Genomic DNA, 24,215 nt, shown 5'->3' with positions numbered 1-24,215 from the left:
TTTTTAGAGATAAGTCATTAGCTATAAAGACACTATATTGCAACGGTGCATTGTCTTCTTCCACCATGATATTTCGTTGAAGTTGACAGATATTTCAAGACCGCAGAAAAAAAAGGGATAACAACACACAGCAAATGCGCTGCTTCTAGTCGAGACGCTGAACACAAATAACATAACTAGGTAACAACCATAATCTAACATGAACAAAATCCACTATTTTGGAAACAAATGAGTTCTATATGACAAAAAATGAAGTTATGGAAGAAATATTAAAAGAAGGGGGCTCCGCGCCCTCCTCGGTTCGCTCGCCTACCCCCGGTTCGCTTCGCTCGCGGTGAGGTGCGGCTACAGTCGAGCACGCTTGACAGTAGGATACCCTGAGCCCATGTACTCTTTTATAAAAGTTGACTTTCGACCAATTGTTCCTATGGCAATTATATGATATATAAACCAAATTTGGTCAGAATGTAAAAAACCAACTTAAATGCATTCTCTAACAGTTTGATAAAGATATCTCAAAAAACAAAAAACTTTTTCATACTAAGACTTAATTTTTGATTTTTGAGCGTCTCTATTGCAGCTATATGATATAGTAGACCGATTTTAACCAAACTTGGTCAGGATGTATATTACCAATCCAGATGCATATTCTATGAGTTAAGTTCTGATATCTCAACAAATAAATAACTTTTTCATACTAAAGCTTCATTTTCGATGTAACGTTCCTATGGAAGCTATATGATATAGTGGACCGATTTTAAACCAAATTTGGTCAGGATGTCAGGATGAAGCCCAGATTCATTTTCTATCAGTTTGGTTCTGATATCTCAACAAACAAAAGACTTTTTCAAACTAAAAATTAATTTTCGATGTACCGTTTCTATGGCAGCTATATGATATAGTGGTCCGATTCAAAAATAAAAACAAACTTGATCTGCCTATGGTATACAGAAACCTACATACAAAGTTTGAAGTCTCTAGCTTTTATGGTCTCTGAAATCGACGCGTTCAAACAGACGGACGGACAGACGGACAGACAGACGGGCATGGCCCAATCGACTCGGCTGTTGATCCTGATCAAGAATATATACATATACTGTGGGGGGGCCTTCCACGCCCCCTTCTGCCTGTACATACATTCAGCCAAACACATTATACCCTTTTTTGCCCATTTTCAATAGGCTCAGGGTATAAAAATGAGAATGCCACAGCCGTTTTTAAAAACCTTGTTTAAAATACCGTAAAAAATATTATAAGTTTTTTAATATTTAAAATTTAAAATTGAATAGAACTAATTTAAAACTGTGCAAGAATAAATTACAGATACATATACTTAAAATCTGTAAAAAGACTTACCGTTCCTGCAGGACAAATATGAGCTCCTTGCTGAAGTCTCCGCCCTGTTTGACGTAGCGTCGTAATTCCTCGAAGCCATTTTGTCCCTGTCGAAAAAAATGTACGTAAAGTGTTGATAAGGATATTTTGAATAATAGAGATGTAAGGTATAGATATATATAGAGATGTAAGACTGGGACCAAACAATGCGCTAAGTTGTACCTCATCCTTGAAGCGTTTGGCGTGCGGTGATAGATCCTCCTCGCTGGGATGCTGGGACAGAGATGGCTCATACTCGGTGCGGTCGGTGACATCCTCACAGCTGACAGTCATGTCACGATCGCGATCGCGATCACAATCACGACTTCGATCTGGTGACATGGACTGACGACTGGAGGCGGATTGATTGAGATTCGTTTTGGATTGGGCGACACGTTTGAGGGGCGTCTGTTGTCGGACCACCTCCTTGAGTTTGTTACTCTCCTCGCCCAGCCAATTCTTCATTCCATGCCATCCCTTGCGCAGTTTCTCCTTGTTGTGATTGAAGTTGATCAATCGTTGATTCTTGTTCTTCAAGAGGGTAATGCGACGCTCACTTGGACGCAGTTGATCTCGATGGGTGCAGTACTCCAAGTCAATTTCACGACTGAAATCTTCCGTCTCATTGATCTGACGGGTTATTTCCTGCAGCTCATCAATGGATACAAATAGATTTTGGGCATTTAGACTCTGATAGCTAACGGACTTGAGATCGTAGTCAAACTCATCCTCATTGACGCTCGTCTGGCTGTGACTGTGACTGCGACTGCGACTTCGACTGTGACTTCGGCTCCGGCTGCTGCGACAGCTGGCGAGGCTTAGCTTGGAGCTCTGCTTGGATGGCACCAATTGAAAGGAGTCGATGCTCTTGAAGTGCTGCTGTTGTGCCAGAAATCCACAGACGATGGGTGTGCTCGGCTCCGAGATCGGTTGACATGGTCGTATAGCCCTTGGTGGTGTTGTTTCATTCCTGACCATGACCATGTTCTCCTTATTCTCCGTGGCGGCTAAGCTCAGCTCACTGGCGCCATACAGCTCCGGCAACTCGGGCAGATTGAGGCCAAGCTGTGGCGGTGCCGTCATATTCAAGTCCAGCGTCATCGATGGCGACTTGTGCAGATAGACCTTCAGCTCGGATCGATGTAGATTCTGCACGGATTGTGATTGTTGCTGTCGGGCAATGCGTGGTCGTCGCATTGGCGGCTCCACAGACGGCAACACTGGCAACTTTGGCGTCAACTCCGGCTGCAACTCCGGCTGCAATTCCGGCTGAAAATCCGGCTGATGTGTTGGCGTTGCAAACTGTTCCGTCTCCGTCTCGACATCGGTCTGTTGCTCAATCTGCGGCGTGCCACAGGCATCCACAAACTCCTCCTCGTCGGAGCTGCGCGGTGTTAGAGTCCTTACGATCGAGGATGTCTTGGCAATGCCACCTCCAATCTGCCTGAGACGCGCCTCCGTCACTCCAAATCGATCCGTATCCAATGTGGTGGTCGATATCAAAATTGGTGCTCCAATCTCCAAGCGATGATCCTCTGAATTGCTGCCGGTCATGTTGTAGCTGCCAGTGGCCAGTTTGCTCGGTGAACCGGAACGATCCTTGACCGTTCCTCCTCCTCCTACTCCGCCTCCTCCTGCACCTGGCAGAGTCATGCTGCCCAAATGACGACGACTCAGTTTGTTGCCCAGCACCGAGTAGCGTTTGATCCGAGTTAGAAATCCTTTGCCGCTGTTATTATTATTATTATTATTGCTGTTGTTGTTGTTGTTGTTGCTAATACTATTGTTGTTGTCGGCGGCATTTGTGGCAACATCGGCAACAGCCGCATTATCCTTGCCGCCAAATTTAAACTTGTGCACTCGTAAATGATTCATCTTGCTAAAGCGAAAAATTTAATTCACTCTTTTCGATTCGAATTCGATTCGTTTCGATTCGATTCGATTTGATTTGATTTATGTAAATTGAAAGCTCGGCGTTTGAATTTCGCATTCGTTCACATTGCGTGCCCACTGCAAATTGTCCAAAAATCGAATGGAGAAGACAAAACTAGAACAGCCGGCAAGTGCATAAGGTGGGACAGAATGAGAAGACAGTGCGAAGAGGTGATGCGGAGAAGAGGCGAACAGGCGAAGCACCGGGGCAGAAGGAAGCCAAAGCAGAAGAATAAACACATGGATGGAGAAGGTTGTTTCTGTTGTAATTATGACAGGCCAATAACGAATTTACAAATGCCCTTCACAAACAAAAGTACTTCACTTTCACTCTTATTTTATCATTTCCTTTAAACTAAAATACCTTATAATTTTAATTCAACAGAAATTTGCATATGCGAATCTACTAAATAAATTAATATTGTATTCCTTGACACCAAAATACATCGAATAAACTGCTCATTAAAAAGTTTCTTTTTATTCTTAAAACTATTTAACAAACTCAAAAACAATAAAAAAAAAAATAGAAATTTTCACAGACAAAATATGTATAATTTTGTAAAAATTAAGAAAAAAATTTCCAAAAAACTAGATTTCTCCCTTAAATTATTTATACGAAGAATAAAAATAAATCAAATATGCCCAAGCTCAATAAGATGAAATCAGTAAAAACTAGCAGAAATTTTTATTCTTAACAATATTGTATTAAAATGGAACATTCTCAAAAAAAAAAAACATGTTTTGATTGAAACTAATATGCTCTATAATACCCTACGGCTATGAAACTTAAAAAAAAAACCTACATAAAACGTTAGGCCGACGTTCACCTACATACGCAAACTGATAATGTAAACACACACACACACACACACACTCACACATACATACACAAATACCTCACTCAAATTGAAAAAAGGGGAAAAGGGCAGAATTAACAAAAGAATCACCTGCAGTCATAAAGGGTGCAAGGGAGATAGCTAGCGGGACAGAGGGAGAGGGAGAGAGAGTGACAGACGAGAGCGACCTGCTTGCATTCGCTTCTCTTCTCCTCTCTCTTCTTCCCCTCTCTTATGCTTTGGCTAAACAAGTGTCGCATTTTTTGACCCCTGCTTATGACTGCGAGGCTTATGTGTATAGATACATACATACATACATACATATATTCAGGTAGAGAGAGAGATAGACCCCCGATCAGCTAAAGACCCCCTCTTCGTTCCGCCCTCCCCGGCAATCAATGTACTTTTGCTCCACATTCGGTGCAGGTAAAGATTACAAAACGGTTTGTTTATTGAACAGCAGTGATGAAGACAGCGACAAAGGGACAGCTAAAGAGCACATTAAGAACAAGTAAGAATAGCTCTAGTTTCGCAAATGACCGACCAGTAGATACCCTCTACTTAAAGTTAAAGAGGCCTGCCAGCAGAAATATTTATTAAAAATATAATTGGTTAATAGAATCTGACAAATAAATTCTATACTCTGTGAAATCTTTTTATTTTTTATATATAAACTTCCAAATATATACAGGGTATACAAATTCTTGACTCAAAGAGTATTTAGAATATTTAAAGGCACTCAATCGAGTCATACGACCCTTCTTACGCACAATAAATGCCTACAGGGTATATAAAGTGTGGATTCAGTGAAAAGGGGAGAAAGATATGGTTATGGGAAGAGCGCGAGAAAAGGGGCTTAGGAAAACCGAAGCTAAACAGTGCTGTGCGTTTGTTCTGCCAAGAATCGCCGCGTTGGCATCAATTTGACAGCGACTGTCCACCCTCAACGACGCGTCGTCTGTTTGTCTCTGTTTTATGTCTCGAGTGATACACATACATATTTAAATACATGAACATACATACATAAAAACAATTTAAATACTTGTATATTATATACAAGCTCATACCATCAAGTATAGAAGTTTTTTGAAAATCACAAGCTCTGCAAATTATAAATGATTTTCAAAGTTCCTTAATTGATGAATTCTTTTTTTTTTTTTTAAATATATATAGTACTAAAAAGTACTTCCTACCCAAGTTAATTTTTCTGATATGCGTAAATTTATAAGGCCACAGAAATCGAAAAACAACTCTCAAAATTTAGAGACTTTTAAAAGAAAACTAGGAAGGTCTGGTATTTTTATGTTTTTTTTTCTTAAGTGTGACTTAGTTTTTGTACTTAACTTAAGAATCTTTCGAACGACTTAAGAAGCTACACAAATAAGAATACATGACATTTAACTATTTATTCAAAAACTTTTCTTCTATGATTTGTTGCGTTATTTTTACGATTACGACTTTAAAATTTATTTGAGTATGTTTATTTTAGTGCTTCTAAGATTGTTTTTCTGTTATTTTTTAGAGTTGCTTTGGTAAATAAAGTAATTATATATTTATGAACAGTAAACTTTGCAATCAGATAGAAATTATAGTGATATTTCTATTTTTACAACATTTTGAAAGCGATTAACGCTCTACAGTAAAGCTTAGCTAGTGTATTGAACTTTAGATGAAGTTAAACACAGACTAAAAGCGCTAATTAAGGTCTCGATCTATTTATTTTGCAAAACACGATCATATTTCATAGTTAAAATGTTGCACAATAAATTGCAGGGGGCAAAAACCAAAAAAACAAAAAAAAAATGCAATTATGTTCATTTATTTGTATGTGGAGATGCATTTATTTACGTATGCATGTTAGTCTATCTGTAACATATGAAAATTAGTTGTACTAGTCGATTCGCATAGGCGATATAGCTTTCGTGACGAACGTTACAGACGAGCACGCCTTCAAACGGTTCGCTTGCTTTCTCAATTGATATACATACCTACATACACAGAGAGCAAAACTCTGCAAACGGTAATTATTAATCGTATTTTAAATATATGTACACTAATAAAATAAGGGTGTTTTCTAAAATCAAAACTATTCGCCTTAAATATAAAATAAGACAAATTGAATAGAAAAAATATAATTATAAATAAGGCTGCGAACCACCAAAATTTTGGTAAAGACTCAGTTTGATTGTTTAAACCATAGAGCAAGATCTAGGTTCGGTATATATACTCCCTGAGCTCAATTTTTGGGTTCGAACCTTTGTTCAATATAATAAAAAAAATTTTCTTTCTTGTTTTAATTTTATCTCGACTTTGTAAGCCGATTTAATTTTTTATTTAAAAAAAAAAATTAATAACAATCTATATTTAAATTCAGATTCATGTTTGGTCTGCTTAAAAAACCAAACAAATTCAGTCTTGATTATAAGTGATGCTAAAATCGAAATGTGTTCTCAATTTTTAAGATTTTTTGATTCTCTACGCATTTTATAGATAAAAGATCTTAGAATTAAGATTGAAGTCTCAAAATTTAGAATTTCCTCTAAAAAATACTTCGAGAATACATGTTTTTTTAAAAAGCTGATCACATTTGTAGAAATGATTTAGTTCTGAAATAGTTCAGGCACTATTTCTTCACAGTGTATGCAAATATATAAATTAACTCAAACTCCAAATTGAATTTGGAAGACGTGGAGAGTGTAGGGTAAGCGGCGAAGTAAATGCAAATATAAAAAGCTGCTGGAACGGGTATTGTGAGATTAAGCTTCGCTCTGGTTGTTGTTGTTGTTGTTATACAAGCATGTCGATATGTAGTAGTAGATGTTGTTGTTGTTTTGTAATGCAAGCTGACTGTGGTGTTAGGTTCGGCTTTAGGTTCGGGTTCGGGTTCGTTTGTTTATTAACTGCGCTTTTGCTCGTAACAGTTTTACGCTTTTGCATTCTCTATTCTAACGCCAACTAGCGAAACCGTAGTAGGTAAAACAATTTAATTACATTTACAACTTGGTGGGGGGGGGGGAAGCAGAGGGGAACTTGGCTGAAAGAGAATAACCCCAAAAGCCTTGTTATGTCACGTACCAAGCTAATGGAGTGCAACTTGAACTCGAGTGTGACAAGGTAGGAAAACAATTCATGCCTTAGTCTCGGTCTTAGCCTTTACCAATAAGCCAAAAGGCGGCTCACTTAAGATAACTCTGATGATGAACCTGCCAAGTTAAGAGCATCCAGGCACTACTATCCAGACTCCACTCGGAGGCTAATTGCAAAAAGGGCGCACTGGCAATGGAAACCTGCAATTATGGAGTTGGGGTTTAAAAGTCAAATAACATAAATTATTGCCAGACGGATGATAAAAACAACAACAAGAAGAAGCAAAAAAAAGAGGGCTAAAATCATATGAAAACAATCAGTAAAGCTGCGAGGAGTTGCCTCTGGCTGCTTTCAGCTATAAATAGCCGCGAATTGCAATTGCATTGCCTTCCACAAGCAACAAGCAACAACAACAACAGCAATTGAAAATCCTTTTGGATTGTGCGTGCAGCGGCATCCTTTACTTTCCCATTATGGCAATTTATGATTAATAAATAAGCGAAAAAGGGCAGCAGCCATAATTTGCCGCCACAAAAGCAATAACAATAATGGCAGTGCCAATGCCAAGGTCATCACATCCATTGCAGCGATCAAGTTAACAGCTAAAGCTGTTGGTTAATAGAGCGCACTTACATCATGTCAATGTATACTTCCCGCGCTGTTAGTTAACAGTGCCACAATTAGTAACAGACTTGTAAATATGTTAAGTCCTACGATCTGTAAATTGAGCGCATTTGAAACATGTGTGCAAATTTAGTTTATTTACCATTGAATAAAACTTGAGTTTGCAATTTTGGCGGTTTAAAACTAAAAATACAATTTTATTTAAAACATTTAAATTTTTAAGACACTGTTTTTATTAATACTTTTTGTGTATATTAATTGAAGTTTTATCATATCAAAAAACCTACTTGATCGAAAAAAAAAAAATTTAAAAAAACAAACGAAGGCAATTGTTTTCTTTTTAAAATGTCAGAATTCAGAGTCACAAAAATAGATCAACTAATTTCAAATTTATTTTCTGCCTATTTATTAAATTAATTAAAACAAAATTAATTCAATTAAATGACTTTCTTAAGTCACTCGAAAAATATTCAGAAATTTGATGGCCAAAAAAATGGGTTTTTTTGTTATAACAATTTTGGAATATAGCTAACTACACTTTCTAGTGATTTTTTAATAAAATTAACATAAAAACTTACATAAGGAAATAATTCAAATTCACTCCTTATAGAAAACGAGTAAAATTAAATGTCGGAAACCGGTAGCTTGATGCCTTAGGAAACTGTTCGCTAATAGAGCTTTCACTGTACATCATTTTGGCATTAAATTGTCTATCTATTTCTTAGGGATGTGAAAGTGGGCATTATGCAATCTAAACTGCTAAATGAATGAAATTAGGAACACAGCTCTCTCAAAGTTTATTTCGGGAATTAGTTCAGATTTAGCTCATTATGAAACAAAGCAAAAAGAAGAAGATTAAAGAAAAAGAACAGGGCGCCCCAGTTTTCATCAATTCAGATATTTTTGTCTGTTAAGTATGTAATAATCAGCTATTATTTAAGTTGAACATCTGTACGCCAGTCTTTTTCCAAATCGGAGCTATTCCAGAATTATGTTAATATTGTTGCCACAATTGCCATAAATAAATAAACAAACGAGGGAAACACCTGACGAATGTATTCATATTGTTTTATGCGAGAAACGCGTCATGTTCATATGAAAATCTTTGAAATTCTATACTTTAGCTAATGGAAAACGTGGAAACTAAATCCAGATGCCTATAACTACTTAAAAAAAATACTTTAACTACATATGTATTTACTTAATTTTAACGTCATATTTACATATATGCTAAAAAACTACACGTTCTGTTCTTTATCTGGTTCAGTGCTCGTACTTCTCATACATATCCAAACTTGATGGGCCATTAGTCGCTACTTTTTTGTTTTTTAATTTTGCTACTACCTCGAGCTGTAGTTAATCTCATTTAGTGTCAAGAAGTGTAAACAAATTGTTGCTAAAATCAAGTTGAATTCCATAGAGCACATGTTTGAGTATATTTATAAAGGTACAAATTTGGACTACGGGAAATTCATTGCTTTTAACGTCTTTAGCATTGATATTAAAAATAGCTAGTCAAAAATTACATAGGAAAATCCAATGATAATTATTCAGCTGCCTCATCTTGTATTCATTATCGTCTTTTTTTCTTCTATCTGGCGACGCTTTCTGTTTCACTTAAATAAATATTTTCGCAACTTATCTCGAAATATTGCGCCAAAAGCAAAAGGTCGCTCGGTGCGAAAGTTCCCTTAATGAGGCATTTAACTGTTAGATTGTTATTCTTAATTCGTTTTTATACCCTGCTGCAGAGAGTATTTTTTCGAATGCATAGCCAATGAATTTCAAATATCTTGTTAAATTTTGGGATCGATCATTATTTTACTTGATCATTACTTTTCAAGTCTTTTGCGTTTTACTTAGCTGACTATGACTATACCAAAAAAGTCACGTTTCTGATAATGCAATGTCACGAGCAAAGATACATATATTAACCTGTTTGCACATACGTAAGTAATCATTTATTTCAGTGAAGACTGCAATCAATTGAGAGAAATACTTTCGTTAATTCGAGCTCTCGCAGTTGTACTAAACTGAATGATTCTTAGATATAGATACATATACTCGTATGAAAACCGGTTTGTATTGCACTTCAGAACTGAGATCGTCTGAGTCTAAGATTGATATATGTAGGTATATAGTATATGTTATATAGTTCAGATAATACAGTTGGTATATGCTTACTTATATAATCAACTGATTATGTCTACCGATAAGAGATTGCGAGAGATCGCAAAAGCTGCAATCGTTGCCACTTTATCTTTATCTGAATATTTTGCACCTGTACATATACATATACACCTGTGAATACTTCAGTAAATCCAAAGTTTTTGAGAGTGAGTAACACATTATAGTAATATAGCTTAGGTATTTGCTTAGTATCACATGTTCAAGTGGAAAAGGTTTTCCGTTCCGGAAATGTGATCAAGCGTATTCCCATTGAAGTAAAAGCTTTTGATCGACTTCTACTTCTATTTAGATTTTGCAGCTAACTCCCAAAAGGAAGGGGGATAGAAAGTGAGAGAGAGAGAGAGACAGATAGTTTGAGTGTAAAGATTGTTTTACAGATTGACAAACTACATATGTGCATAAAACATTCACCATTTAACATAATTAACCTCGAGCCAGCTGCAAATAAAGGGGCGTCAATGGAGCTAACTGCAGGGGTCTTTGGGGTTCAATAAATTGTAAAGTTTAAATACTGCCCCGGCCAAGTGTCAATGACATCTCTGCCAGGCCAAAGCTGTACAAGTGCGCATAGCAGGCAGCAAATGCCAGCGACGCATGCCACACATAAGCTAGCCGCTTTCAATAAAGGTTGCAGCCCAAGAAGCAGAGTTGCCAACTTTTCACAAGCAAACGCAAATTAGATTTTAGTGGAAAGCATCTCAAAAAAAGGCAAAGTTTCCAGTAATAAAATCTGAAAATTCTCATGGATTTTTTACGATAATCAGGAATATTTTAAGCATCAGTAAAAATACTAAATTCAAAGTGTCCAAACATTTCATTTAAGAGTAATTAAGGGTAAACTGGTTTGAATTAAGTTAAAAATAGGAATTTAATAGATTCTACATTTTTGTGACTTTGAAAATATTTTCAAATAATTAAATCTTCAACACTTCAGAAACAACGGCAATTCGTGCGATTGTTTTCAAAATCCACTGTCAGTTTTTGAGTTCAAGTTCGTAAAAAACACCTGCATTAAAAGTTTTAAGTTTAAAAATATTATGTAAAATAATTCTAAAATTTCAATAAAAAAAAAACAAAGCACATTTTAATAGGCTCAGAATTTTAATTTTTTCCCTGGCAACCGATCTTTTAAAAAAGTCAAATTTTACGGGAAAAGATGCTATGTCAACACTGGCAAGAAGAGAGGTGCTGCTCTCTCATTCTTTCTCCCTCCATCGCACACACAAGTGTATTTTTTAGAACCTTACCAGAGAAGGGAAACATTAAATGCATTTTATTTAAATTCGAATTCGATATCGATATAGAACAAGTATAGAGATTCGGCTTATGCTTTGTTAACCCATTGGAATGTCATTTTGTTTTTGTGATTGTTTTTGTTTTTGCTTTTGCTTTTCCGCTTTTCTGTTCTATGCGTTGCTGATTGAGAACTTGACGGGATTTATGTCGTTGTCATTGATGTCACAGTTGTTGTTGTTCTTCTTCTTTTCATAGACAGAAGAGAACTAACTAATTAACAATGGTTCGTCTTCTCAAAGAATTTACTAACGGTTCAAACGCTAAACAAATTGATGAATAAAATTTAATGGAGGTTTGAAAACCTCAAGGGCTCGGCATCTACTCGTATCTTAATGGGGTCGACAGGCAGCCTAAAAGAGTTAGTTATAACATTCAAAAAAGATCACATAATATCTATCCATCTATCTAAAGTATAAGATAGTTTTATACAAAAAATGTTTGCGTTTTATTGTGTTCTATTTTAGCCGAAAACTGAACAAAATTATTGGCAACATTTCAACAACCACAGAGGCTGAAATGTTTAGATATTCATTTGGAAAAGTTGGACCGTAAAATGCATTTGGCTGCCAAAAATAAAAGTGATAGTTGAAAAAAAAAAAAAATACATAGAATGCAGTGCGTAGAAATAGCGCATTTTTACTTTACGATATCTTTGTATCTGTATCTTTGAAGTGTACATCTTGTTGTGTATATGTATCTTGTTATTTGTCACTCGGACGACCATCAAATGCGATCGTTGATGGCATCTCAAGCTCAAGTTTGATTTTGACACATGTCCCATGTCATGGAAAAGTGGAAAACTATTTGAAGGTCGGTGGAAGAGTCAATAACTTAAAGAGGCGGCATTTATGGTTGACATGCTTTGATTTATAGATACAACAACACTTGTAACTGCAAAGTGCAATCGTATGCAATTTACCCTAGATAAAAAATGAAATTCCAGAAAATATACGCAATTCGCAACACGTTGTCATTTACAAAATTCAAACAGCTTTCCGCTTATCGCTTCAATTCGAATCGAATCGATCAAAAATGTAGATCACACTGTATAATTTTCGATGCTTTTGTTGTTGTTTGTTTTTTTTTTCTTTTTGGATTTATCACACGTTCAACACAAACGAAATAGAACAAAAAAAGTTAAGATATAAACAATAAATAAATATAAAAAAAAAAGGAAATAGTTTTGCACGCCTCACGCGCCCACTTTTAACATTAATTTGCGTGTCTGCGTTATGTAAAAGCAAATTACCGAAAATAAATTATATTTTAATTAAATGAACACAATATTTGTATGTACGTCGACGACGGCAGCGACGTTGGAGGCGACAGCGACATTTACTACGCCTCTCGCGGCGTCTCCGACTCCCGACTAAATTTAGAACACACGAAAAAAACAGATAATACGTCGAGGCGACATCAACGACGCACAGCGGCAGACTAAGCGCAGCCAGCGCACCAACTGAGCAGCAGCCTCAGTCGCAGCCGCAGTCGCAGTCGCCGCCGCAGTCGCCGCCTCGCTGACAGAACCAATGAGAACGTGAGTAATGAATGCGGCTCAACTTAACAAATACCCGTACTCAGCTCTGTCTGAATATCATTCGGTATTCACAAGAGTGCTTAAAAGATAAATATTTGACTGTAATTATGTTAAAGTTCCTTTCATCTTAATTTATTCTCACTATAAAAATATTTCTAGTCAGAATGATTGAACAGCAAAGTGTTTTAATAAAGTTTTTATCTCGAGGTATTGAAAAATAATTTCTTCTGTTTAAACTTAATCTATAAAGCTCCAGTGTTACTTGAGATGCAGTAGAAATTGTTTAATTACACACCCACAAAAAAAAAAAAAAATATTTAGAATCTTCAGATTCGGATTTAGAGCACCAAAATACTTAAGGAAAGGGTAGTCTAATCTCCGAGACCCAACACTTTTTTTTGTGTGGCTGTGTTACAAAAAAAGAAATACTAGAAGGTCAATCGGGACCCAAAACTTCAATTTTAACAAAAACTGATTTTTTTAAAATTATTTTTCAGATTTTTTGAAAATGAACAATTTTTACATGACTTCATTTATAAAGTTGAGCAAACCGATTGAACTCTTGCACAAATGCAGTTTTTCTGTTTTATTGCTTGATGTATTAAAACGATAATTTTACAAAATCTCTCCTGCAGGAGCAAAAATCGAATCTTGATAAACCATGTTATTCAAATACTTTATTTGAAACAATAAACAATATAAAGATATGTAATTTTGAAACATTTTTGCTCGAAAAATGTATGTTGCAAAGTGTTGTAAAAATTGTATACATTTTTGTAAGACTTGTTTATATACGGTTAAGGGTTCTTTCAAATGAGCTGTACTACATTTTTTAGTAAGTTAAGAAATGAACAATTTAAAAACAAGTGGGAAAGGCTATAGTCGAGATCCCGACCATAGGATACCCGTTACTTATTTCAATATATTTTAAAGAACTTTATAGAAATTTCTACCTAATAAAAACTACTGCATACTTTTAAGTGAATGCATTGAATTAATTATTAAGAACTTTGGTTAGCTATTACTGCCGTTCTACTTGTGCGATCTTGCTGCGGTTAAGTGAGCTAATAGAAATTATTAATAGATAATGTTAATTTCCATAAGAAACGTCTTATCATGAAAACTTGACCTGCGTGGGGTCTATAGAAACCTGTTTGCCAAATTTGGTATCTCTATCTCTTATAGCCTCTGAGATCTAGGCGCCCACACATACGGACTGACGGACAAACGGACAGACGCACGGACGGACAGACGGACATGGCTATATCGACTCGGCTGTTGATGCTGATCAAGAATATATATACTTTACATTCCAACGAGCACAATATACCCATTTACTTATTTTTAAGTACACATGTATTTGCCATTATTTATTAAGTATGCATGGCATACTCTATGCAGCTCACTGGGTACGGGTATAAGAAGCGCAAGCAGCAAATGAATCTGAGTGCGCTGACCAGACCAGGAGAGCCGTAGAAGCGTACTGTTCGTTGAGTTCTATGGAGCGTAGAGTGGAGAATGGAGAGTGAAGAGCGCAAGCGCATCATGCCGGCAACTGCAGCAGCGATGCTCGCTGTTGGTCGTCGCTGCGTCGACGCGACGCGACGCGACGCAAGAGAGCTAACGCTGCCGCTGCTTCTGCCTCTGCTGCTAGCGCTGCCGCTACACCTGCTAAGATAATGCTGCGGCGTCGGCTGCTGTTGTTGTTGTGGTTGCTGTTGTTGACAACGCGTAGGCCAAATATTTAGACGAGACGGCAGTCTTACGGTACAGCCGCTGTCGCCGCAGCATGCAAAGCGGTACTTGCTGATTGGGCTGCACATATACCGTTTGTCTGTGCGCACAGTGGGCTCAAAATCTAAATCTTAATGCACCTTAGATCCTTATAAGTATTGCAAATATGAGTAAAGTGCTATGTACAGTGAAATAATTATTTAAATGTACATTTTTAAACATACATTTCATTTTTTGCAAAATAATTATACGTGTATTTCAAGATACTTGTCTAAGAATATAAGAATATTGTAATATCAATTAAGATTTACGCCAAAGGTTTTGTATTGAAAATAGTTGTTTATTAAAATATTAGAGGCATATTTATATCAAACTGCATTCATAGTGATCTAAAATTAAAAAGCTTTGTATTGTTTTTTAAAAACTACATACTATATATAGTTGGTTATACAATTCTAAAAAGTTCCTTTTTTATTCTGATGTAAGTATTTATTCGTTTAATTACAGTGTTTCAGCATATTGTGTAAATTATAGCTATATTAGCTTATTTGTTATATTATTTAGATATTTTTTATTGACAAATTAGTTCTCATTATATACAAATTTAATTATAAAATAATAATAACTAATTGTCAAGTGGTGTGCGATTGAAATTTGAGTCTATAAGGTGAACTTTGTACCACTGTGCATTGTGTGGTACAATAATTTAACCAGCTAAATGCACGTGCTGCCTCTGCTGCTTCTGCTGCCGCAGCAGTTTAGAAGTACCGGTATTATGGGCAATGTCAGTTGCAGTTGCATAACTGCTGCAAATTTATGCAGCTTAACAGTCGCAGTAACATTCATACATGCGACTATGTATTTACATTAGCAACGAGAGCGTGATTATTACCGGCGTCGCAGTTCACACGACGTTGGCGCTAACGCCAGCTGCGACTGCGGCGGTGACGGCGACAGCGACAGCGGCGGCTGCTGCACTTGTTGCTTGACCGAGATTCGCAGGGTTCTTGCACAAGTCAACAGCGACTTCATCTTCATTGAAAAAAAACAAAAACTCCAAGCGATGTGACAATAATGGTTAAAAAGCCGTTGATCGAGTCTTTGTTTTTTGTTTTTTATTTCGATTTGATTTTTGAGTATCGGAGTTTCGATTTGACATTTTTGTGGTAAATTGCTGTTCATCAAGATTTAGTTAGACTGGGATTAGATTATGCAACTTACTTGAACGCATTGTTTGGTCTGTCTCAGAAGCTTAGGGAATTAACAGTTGCTTGAGCTTACCTGCAAACATAGAAATATTATGGATTAGATATGGTTAGCTTAAGGTATTAAGAATTTGGAGAATGAGTTAATGAAAAACCGATTACTAAACCAACACCAATTCCAAATAACTTGATAGACATTGTGTATACATGAAGTCTTAACACCATGAAATAATAAATGGAAACTGTGAAAAGTTATTTTACTTAAGTTCTGTTAGATTTTAAGATATTCCCTAAAAATTTATAAAAGTTAATTTATTATCTATGGAATACAATTATAATTTTGAATTATATATTATTTATTAAATTTATTCTTATCTATTATAGTCAACGTTTAACGAGTATTTTTTTTGTAAATATGGATTATAAAATTTTTAAAAGGGCACATGCTAAAATTATTTTAACATATTCATTATATTACTTAATATATAACAGAGATTGTTTGGAATTGCAATCTTAGGTATATTTTTAATAAAATTACGAAATTAATTTAAAATCAATTATTTTTCACATAAATTTAGAGAGCCTAAGAAACTTTAAAATGTTGTAGTGTAAGTACATTAATAATGGCAAAGAGAATGCATGCTTACAAAAATTGACTATTAAAGTGAGGGTTTATATAAAGACTTAATATTTGAATGAATTATAATTTAAACATTACTTTAACAACTCTATCAAGGAGTTTGTATGTCAGATTAACTTCAAGATAATGCTTATCAGGGTTATTGACTTATTACGAAATAAAGTTTGTCACTATCTGATACATGGACTCTATTGAGACATTAAATATTGTTTTAAGTCTTAAATTCAATAAAATGCAAGCATTAATATTATTTACCGGTTAGCGCGTATTTCAAAAAGTGATAGCTGGCGCCATCTGTTGACAATTGTGCGACAACATGTAAGAGAAAAGCTTTTGTTGCATACAAATGTGCGCAACAGGTGAAGCTTTAAAGCTAACTTAAGTTTATCACAGCTCAATCAGCTGGTTGAGTTCTTCAAAGAGATCAGAAGACCTTGCGAAATATGTATTTGCCCGGGAAGAAGAAGCAGACAGCAGAAGGTAAAAACAATTGGCAAACAGGTAAAGTCACCTGTATTGAAAAATATATATACATATATATACATATATGTATGTGTGTTTATATGTATCTGTTGCTATCTGAGGCAGCAAGTTTGAGTTAAATTGCTTATGAATACGATAAGTTGCACTTAGTTGCTAAATGGCGAGTGGCAAACGAGTTTAACAATAACATAAAATAACACAAAAGCACTGAGAACGATGCGGGGCATAGGGGATAAATATGTGGTGGTGTATGGGGGGGGAGTTGTGGAGAGAGGTAACACATAATAAAATTAATTTCCATTAATTGACGAGCGAACAAATGTTGTTGGTTGGTTTGATGGTAATGTTGTTGTTGTAGTTGTTGTATTGTTGTTGTTGGTTGGTCGTTTGGTTGATTGGATTGCGACGTATGGAGATGGAAGACGTGGTATGGAGGCGACTTGGAGATGTTCTTCGACATCGCTTACCTGCGCATTACCCATTAGAGCATCCTCTTCAATTTCTGTTTGCTGAATAAGCTCCTCAACATTTGCATAAACAGCTTCCACCTGCTGCAGTTGCTGTTGTTGCTGTTGTTGCTGTTGTTGCTGTTGCTGTTGTTGTTGTTGAAGTTGTTGATATTCTTGTTGTTGTTGTTGTTCGCTTTGTTGTAGCTTTTGTTTCTTCTGTTCTTGCTTCGAAAGTGCATTCAGATTGATAGCTGACTTGGACTTGCTCTTCGCATAGCGAGCTGAGGAGCGCAAGCTTTTAAGCACGCCATAAGAGCGAGCGGTGGCGAGCTTTTCAGAGAGAGAAACACAGATACAGATACAGAGATAGAGATTGAGATAGAGTGTAAAAAAGGTAGCGCAGGTGCAGTGCTGCTAGAATTTCAAGTCAGTTTTATAAAAATTTAAATAAATAGCTCAAAAATTATTCAAACTGTTAAAAAAACAAGTGGGCGGCTGCAGTCAGGCACGCTCGACAGTAGGATACCCTGTGCCCATTTACTCTGTACTAAAAGTTGAATTTCGACCGATTGTTCCTATGGCAGCTATATGATTCAGGAAACCGATCTGAACCAAATCCGGTCAGGATGTGTAACACTAAACTAAATGCATATTTTATCAGTTTGGTTAAGATATCTCAAAAAACAAAACACTTTTTCATACTAAAACTTGATTTTCGACTGCGCGTCTCTATGGCAGCTTTATGATATAGTGGACCGATTTGACGAAAATGTTGTCAGGATGTAAACTACCAGCTAAGATATATATTGTGTCAGATTGGTCGAGATATCTAAAAAAAAACAAGAAGTTCCTATGGCAGCTATATGATACAGTGCTCCGATCCAAAAATAAAAACAAACTTGATCTGCCTCTGATATCCAGGAACCTACATACCAAGTTTGAAGTCTGTAGCTTTTATGGTTTCTATGATCGACGCGTTCAAACAGACAGACAGACAGACGGACAGACAGACAGACAAACGGACAGACAGACAGACAGACGGACAGGCAGACGGACATGGCTCAATCGACTCGGCTGTTGATCCTGATCAAGAGTATATATACTTTGGGGGGTCTGCCACGCCCCCTTCTGTCTGGTTCATACATTCTACTAAAAATTTAATTTAATTTAATTTTTTTTAATTTGCTTGAACCAGTTGCATTTTATATTTTGCATCTATCTTTAGCTGTTTTACATTTTTTTTTAGGGTTTTTTATTTGGCAATCTAAAAAGTGGTCAAACATTTTTTTTCTAATAGTAAGATCTCAAGTTAAAAGCTATTCTTAAAATATTGTAGCTTTTGATAGTATATAGTAAATATAGCTATAAAATGACTGAAAGGGCAACACTGCGTGAGGTGTGGTCGCACACCACAAAGAGTTAAGGGGGGTTTATAGTTGCTAAATATGAATATTATACAAACGTTCATAATATGTTAAACAAGTACTCGTACATACAAAATGAAAAGCAGTTAAATAAATACTTAAATCGAAGGTGCAAATACTAGAAATTGTATAAATTAAGCATCAAGTGCATTGTTTGGTCAGTAAAGGGAGAGGGAGAGGGAGAGGGAGGGGTAGGGGTAGGGGTAGGGGAAGGGGGAGAGGGTGTAGGGTGGGAGCTGTCCACTTTCTATTGACTACGTGCTGGCATGTCGCTGTCCGTGTCTATGAACCCAACATAGTGGCCAAAACTAAGGCTCTGCCAACTTCCGGCACAAGTCAAGACAACGCAACAACTGACAACAACTGACAACAACAACAACAATAACTGGCTGCCGTGTTAGGTGTGAATAAGCAGCAGTTGCGTCTTGTCTTGCCACTGTCTCATCCATGATGATTCAATGTGTTCCGTTGCAGGCGACACGACGCAACGCGATTCGACGAACGCTTTCTATATATAGACATATGACCGATGTTGACAACGATTGCAAAAAAAGCTATCGCGCAGATAAAACCAATGAACTTAACAATTTAACCACAACAACAGCAACAATATGGACAACAACTACATACTAGTCATGCCTAAGCTTAGTTAAAACAACTAATAGCTATATGAAGGCCCGCACAAGTGTTGAGTTCAAAGTATAACAGCAACGAGTACTCAAAGCATATTGCGCATACGCAGCGTGTGCTTCAAAGTCGCACAACATTGCCGAAAGAAAGTTAATGCACAACAACAGCAACAGCAACAACATGTGGCAATACTCTGCTGCTGTTTTCTAGAACAAGTCTAACCAGAATCAAAACCAGACAACCAGCAGCATTTCAATTGCAACCAGCAATTAACGTGCTAACAACTCGAGCCTCAATCATTTGAGCCAACTGAGTCAACTGAGCCCGAGTGTCGTGTGATCGTGGATCACATTGCACGTAGCTTCAAATTGCGCAAATTAACGCAGTGTGAAAAAAGCACAAATGGAATAAAAAAAAGCAAAATACAAACTACTACAAAATAGAAAACGAAATAAAACTCAAAACCCATTGACGAATTGACGCGGCAAACATGTAAAGAATCACTGTCATTAGACACATATAATATACGAGCAGGCGAGGGTTGCTTTAAGAGTATACCACATTAAGCTCAGATAAAATTATAAACAGATCTTTATTTATTTGTTTTTTTATTTAATTTAATTTTATTTCATTGATTCCCAGCGCTACAAGTATTAAGCTACTTATAATTTATCGCACTAGTCACGACAATCATAATTTATATAAGCATAATGATAACTAAGCCTAAACACAAAGATTGCTTAATCCCTAATTATTATAATTGATTTCTGTATTCAGTATTATAAACAATATTTATTATATCGATAGGAAGAGAGACTTATAATTCTTGACAAATTCTCATCGTTTAAAATCTTTTATTTTGGGAAATTCACGAAATCTTATGACACTGCTGTAACTATTCAATTTTCATTATAAAAATCTATTTTGAACTAATTTTCTGAGAATTGAGCTTACGGCAATTTAATTGAAGTAATTTTGATTTCCATTTATTGCCTCAAAGAACTAGTTATTACGAAGAATTGCATAAATATGGTGGTTAAGGTAATTCTTATTTTAATTTTAAATTATATAGTTAATATAGAAAGGCTCAATAGAAAAATCTCTGATATTTATTCTAAATGATAATTTTATTTAATTGCTCGAACGGAATGAATTGCATATATCATTCTTTGCTACTATAATTTATAATGTTATAAAAATTTGGATAAATTTGTTTGATTTCAGCCAATTTTGACTTGACATTTTATGCAAAAGAATATTTGAAATAAACTTTTAGTTTTGTCAAAGATTCTGCTTTATCTACTTAAACCGCCCTCGCGGCAGTACATGGTCGACATTGTTTGAATTGTATTGTGTTTAACACATCAGTGAGTATTCAATGTGCCTTTAAATGCGGCCCAATGAAACTGGCCAGCTGGCTTTGGCTTTGGCTTAAACAATGGGCCAATACCAAAGCACAAACTGTACAGTGGAAAATGCTTGAACTTCGATTTATGACACGATGTTCACCCTACGTTTGTCCGGTGCATGCGAATCGAGTTATCAAAGTGCAAATCGAATTGTCATATTATCGTTATCGTTATTGTTAACGTTGTCTAAAGTTCACCGAACTGTCTCTGGCCCAAGGAGAACCTCAACTGAGCCCAGGCATAAGAACAACAATCTAAAATCAAGTAGCTCTTAATTGGATCAATTATGCCTTAAAAGCGCTGCGAATGGCCAACAACAGGAAATGATTTTGGCCTTTAAGAAAACCAAATTAAGTTTTGTTAATCTTACAACAAGAGACAGCAGAAATTGTGGGATTACAGAAAATGAAACTTTACTCAATCTCCATAAAAGTGAAAAATATTTTTTGAATTAAACAAACAGCAAATTTACTTAAGATAGCACATCAATTAGAAATCAAAGAATATATTAAAAAAAAATAACTCAAAATTTGACAGGAAATCAGAGTAGAAGATCTGATTACTTCATATAGTCTCTATAACAAAATTGTGTAAGTTTGTTCTCTATTTTCAACCCACTAAATATCTTTTTTATTACAAATAGTTATTGAAAATTCATAAAGATGTTTTAAAAAGGCATCATAAATATAGTTTTTATAACTTAAGAATATAGTACTCAGTAAGGTGTTTTTTTAACTCAAAACTTTGACAACCCTGACAATTAGTATTGCCCTTTTCAAGGCACCTGGCTGCCAATTACCAACAATTGTCGTTGAACGTTGTAGGTCAGTGACGGGAAGTGAGCAACTGAAATTGTGAAACACTGACTAATGACTGACCACGCCCACTTTTACAGGCATGACAAATACCAATTCACAAGTGTAGTTAGAATATGTATACATTCTTGAATATATGTTTACCTTATTTGCAATTGTTTATCAGGCGAGCAGCGCGAAATGAGCAACAATTAAAGCCATTCAACGAAAAGTACAAAAAAAATGAAGAAAAATGTCAAATGAATGACGCAAAATAAATACGAATAAACTGAAATGAATGTGGGCCAGAACAAAGCGAAACATTTTTGTTGGTTAACAATTTCGTACAGCCACTGTGAGCGAGTGTTGCCATGAATACACTCATTCTTATTCGTGGGTGTTTAATGGCAATTGTGCACAATTGAAGTTCCCTGTTCTCTTCAAGTGCCAACAAAAAAGTTTACTTAAAAACTTTAAACACAAAAAAAAAGAGCTAAATCATGCGGGTGGAATGATAAATTTCTAGTAAGAAATTTCTACTTCTAGTTTTTCTACATTTTTTTTTTTTTTTATTTTTATTTACTTTTTTTTTTGGTGCATTTAACGAGGTCGTGCGCCTAGGCTATAGTCAAAATCTGAGCACGTTTTTGTTACCATTTCAATTTGGTTGGTGTCTGCTCCGAAAATCAATTAACATTCAAGTTTCCACGCTTTGACCGAGAGTCGCCTCGCAGCACAGTGGGCAATTTGGCTGATCTGGCGTTATGAAAAAAAATTTGTCGATCGTTGAAATCTACCAAAATTTGATTTACAGCGATAACTAAATATTCAATTAGCATTAAAATGTAATCTAAATATTTTTAATTAATATTTTTAATCAGCCGTTTTGTTTTGTACATTTTTTAATTTTATTATTCGTAACTTGTTTTTTTGTTTTTATACAAATTAAAGGTATGTAATTAAAGAAAACAATTTCTTTGTGACCTGTGCATATGTGTTATATTATTAAATTGTCTTAACTTTGGTGGAATAAAACTTAGTGAAAATATGAATCGTCTTCTTTGTAAACTGACCAAGATTAACTGCAACTATCCGCAACTTTTAAAACTGTTGATCCTTTCAATAATAATGTTTAGGTGAAAAACACTAAAACTGAGGTGAAAAATCTTCTTTAAGATTTTTCTAAGGAGCCCAATACTTTAAAAATGAGATACTTTACCCAAAAATTTAAAAAAAATTTAATTTGTTTTTCAAATAAAAAAATAATTAATTTTTATTTTTAAAAATAGAAAAAATCAGACAAAATTTGTTTATATACTATTAAGTTAATATGTATTTAAAATATAATTTGGAAAATTCTTTTTGTTTTTAAGTTATTAATTGCGTTACGCTAAATCGGCCAAAGCGCCCACTGTGCGCAGGTGCTGCCGTTGTTGTTGTTGCTGCTGCTGCTGCTGTTGAACGCGTATATAGGCCATTGTGCTGACCATAGCATTGAACGTGACTTGGCTTTAACTGTCTTGAGTTTGTAGTCTTTGCTCTGATTTTTTTTTCGGTTTTTTTTTTTTTGTACCTGTGGTGTTTGCCCCCGTTTCAAGGTCGCTGCGACAGTGGTGAGAACTGCATTTGTGTGGGCCACCCATGACTGGATACGAGTACATTTCAAAACAACATTTCCACATTGGCATTTCACTTAACACGACTTAACTTAACTTTACTGTTGGCCATATCTTAACTCGTTACTGTCCTAACTGTTGTTGCTTCGTGTGTGTTTGCCTCGTTGAAAGATAGCAAACTTTTCTACCTCCCCCTTTGCTCCCATTGTCCCCCCTTTGACAGCTGCAGTCATAAAAACTTAAAAAAATATATGTATCATAATAAACATAAATATAACAAAAAAAAATTATATTCAGCACACATTTCTGTTGTTGTTGTTTTTGCAGTTTATTATTTCATTTTTGTTGTTCGTTTGTCGCTTTGCTTCGCTTTGTTGTTGTCTTAGTTATTGTCATTGTTGTTGTTACCCCTTTTTTTTTAATATTTTGTTTTTTATTTTAAATTAAGGCTTTTGCTCTGCTTTTTTATCTGGCCTGGCATACAAAATAAAAGTAATAATACTACAACGATCCATTTTGGCACTTTCACTGCATAATTGTCGCAAAATTTCTTTGCACCGTCAGCTTCCAACTTCCAACTTTAAATTGCCAAGATAGATCAACAACTAACAACAACTCGTAAAAATATCTAACTACTTTATGTATACACATAAAATAAATAAGATTACATTTGCTTGATTGGATGCTTACAATTTCGCATAAGTTGTATAATTAATTAATAAAGAGTTAAATCTCTGCTGAAACATAAAATGAATATCAATAAAAATTTGTTTGTCATGTAATTATTTTAAATGAAGCCAATATTGAATATTCTACAAGAAAAAAATGACTTTTTTGCTCCCTATTGTCGTAAAATCAACGATTTGAATAGCTTTGATAAATTCTAATGGAAATACGTTATTAGTCATAGCTTAAATTCATATTTTTTCTATCTAATTATATTTATACCTATCGT

General features: G+C 35.4%; 1 protein-coding gene across 5 annotated transcripts in view; it reads right to left on the bottom strand.

Annotated features, from left to right (window-relative positions):
- Positions 1-24,215, bottom strand: part of LOC117781723 (nostrin) — a 31,890-nt gene that overhangs the window by 3,063 nt on the left and 4,612 nt on the right. For 2 of the 5 annotated variants that reach the window (XM_034618561.1, XM_034618554.1), the window contains exons 3-4: positions 17,406-17,717; positions 1,357-1,442 (exon numbers count right to left, since the gene is read on the bottom strand). In XM_034618561.1, coding sequence (XP_034474452.1) covers positions 1,357-1,442; positions 17,406-17,717 — 398 coding nt within the window. Of the gene's footprint in view, positions 1-1,356; positions 1,443-1,557; positions 3,615-12,588; positions 12,750-17,405; positions 17,718-24,215 lie in introns of those variants that run through there. The other 3 variants (XM_034618546.1, XM_034618536.1, XM_034618566.1) reach the window with 3 other exon arrangements.

The sequence above is a fragment of the Drosophila innubila genome, chromosome X (assembly GCF_004354385.1).
Source record: "Drosophila innubila isolate TH190305 chromosome X, UK_Dinn_1.0, whole genome shotgun sequence".
NCBI classification, from domain to species: domain Eukaryota; kingdom Metazoa; phylum Arthropoda; class Insecta; order Diptera; family Drosophilidae; genus Drosophila; species Drosophila innubila.
Note: the sequence above shows the minus strand (reverse complement) of the source record. Positions and strands in the feature narration are given on the sequence as shown.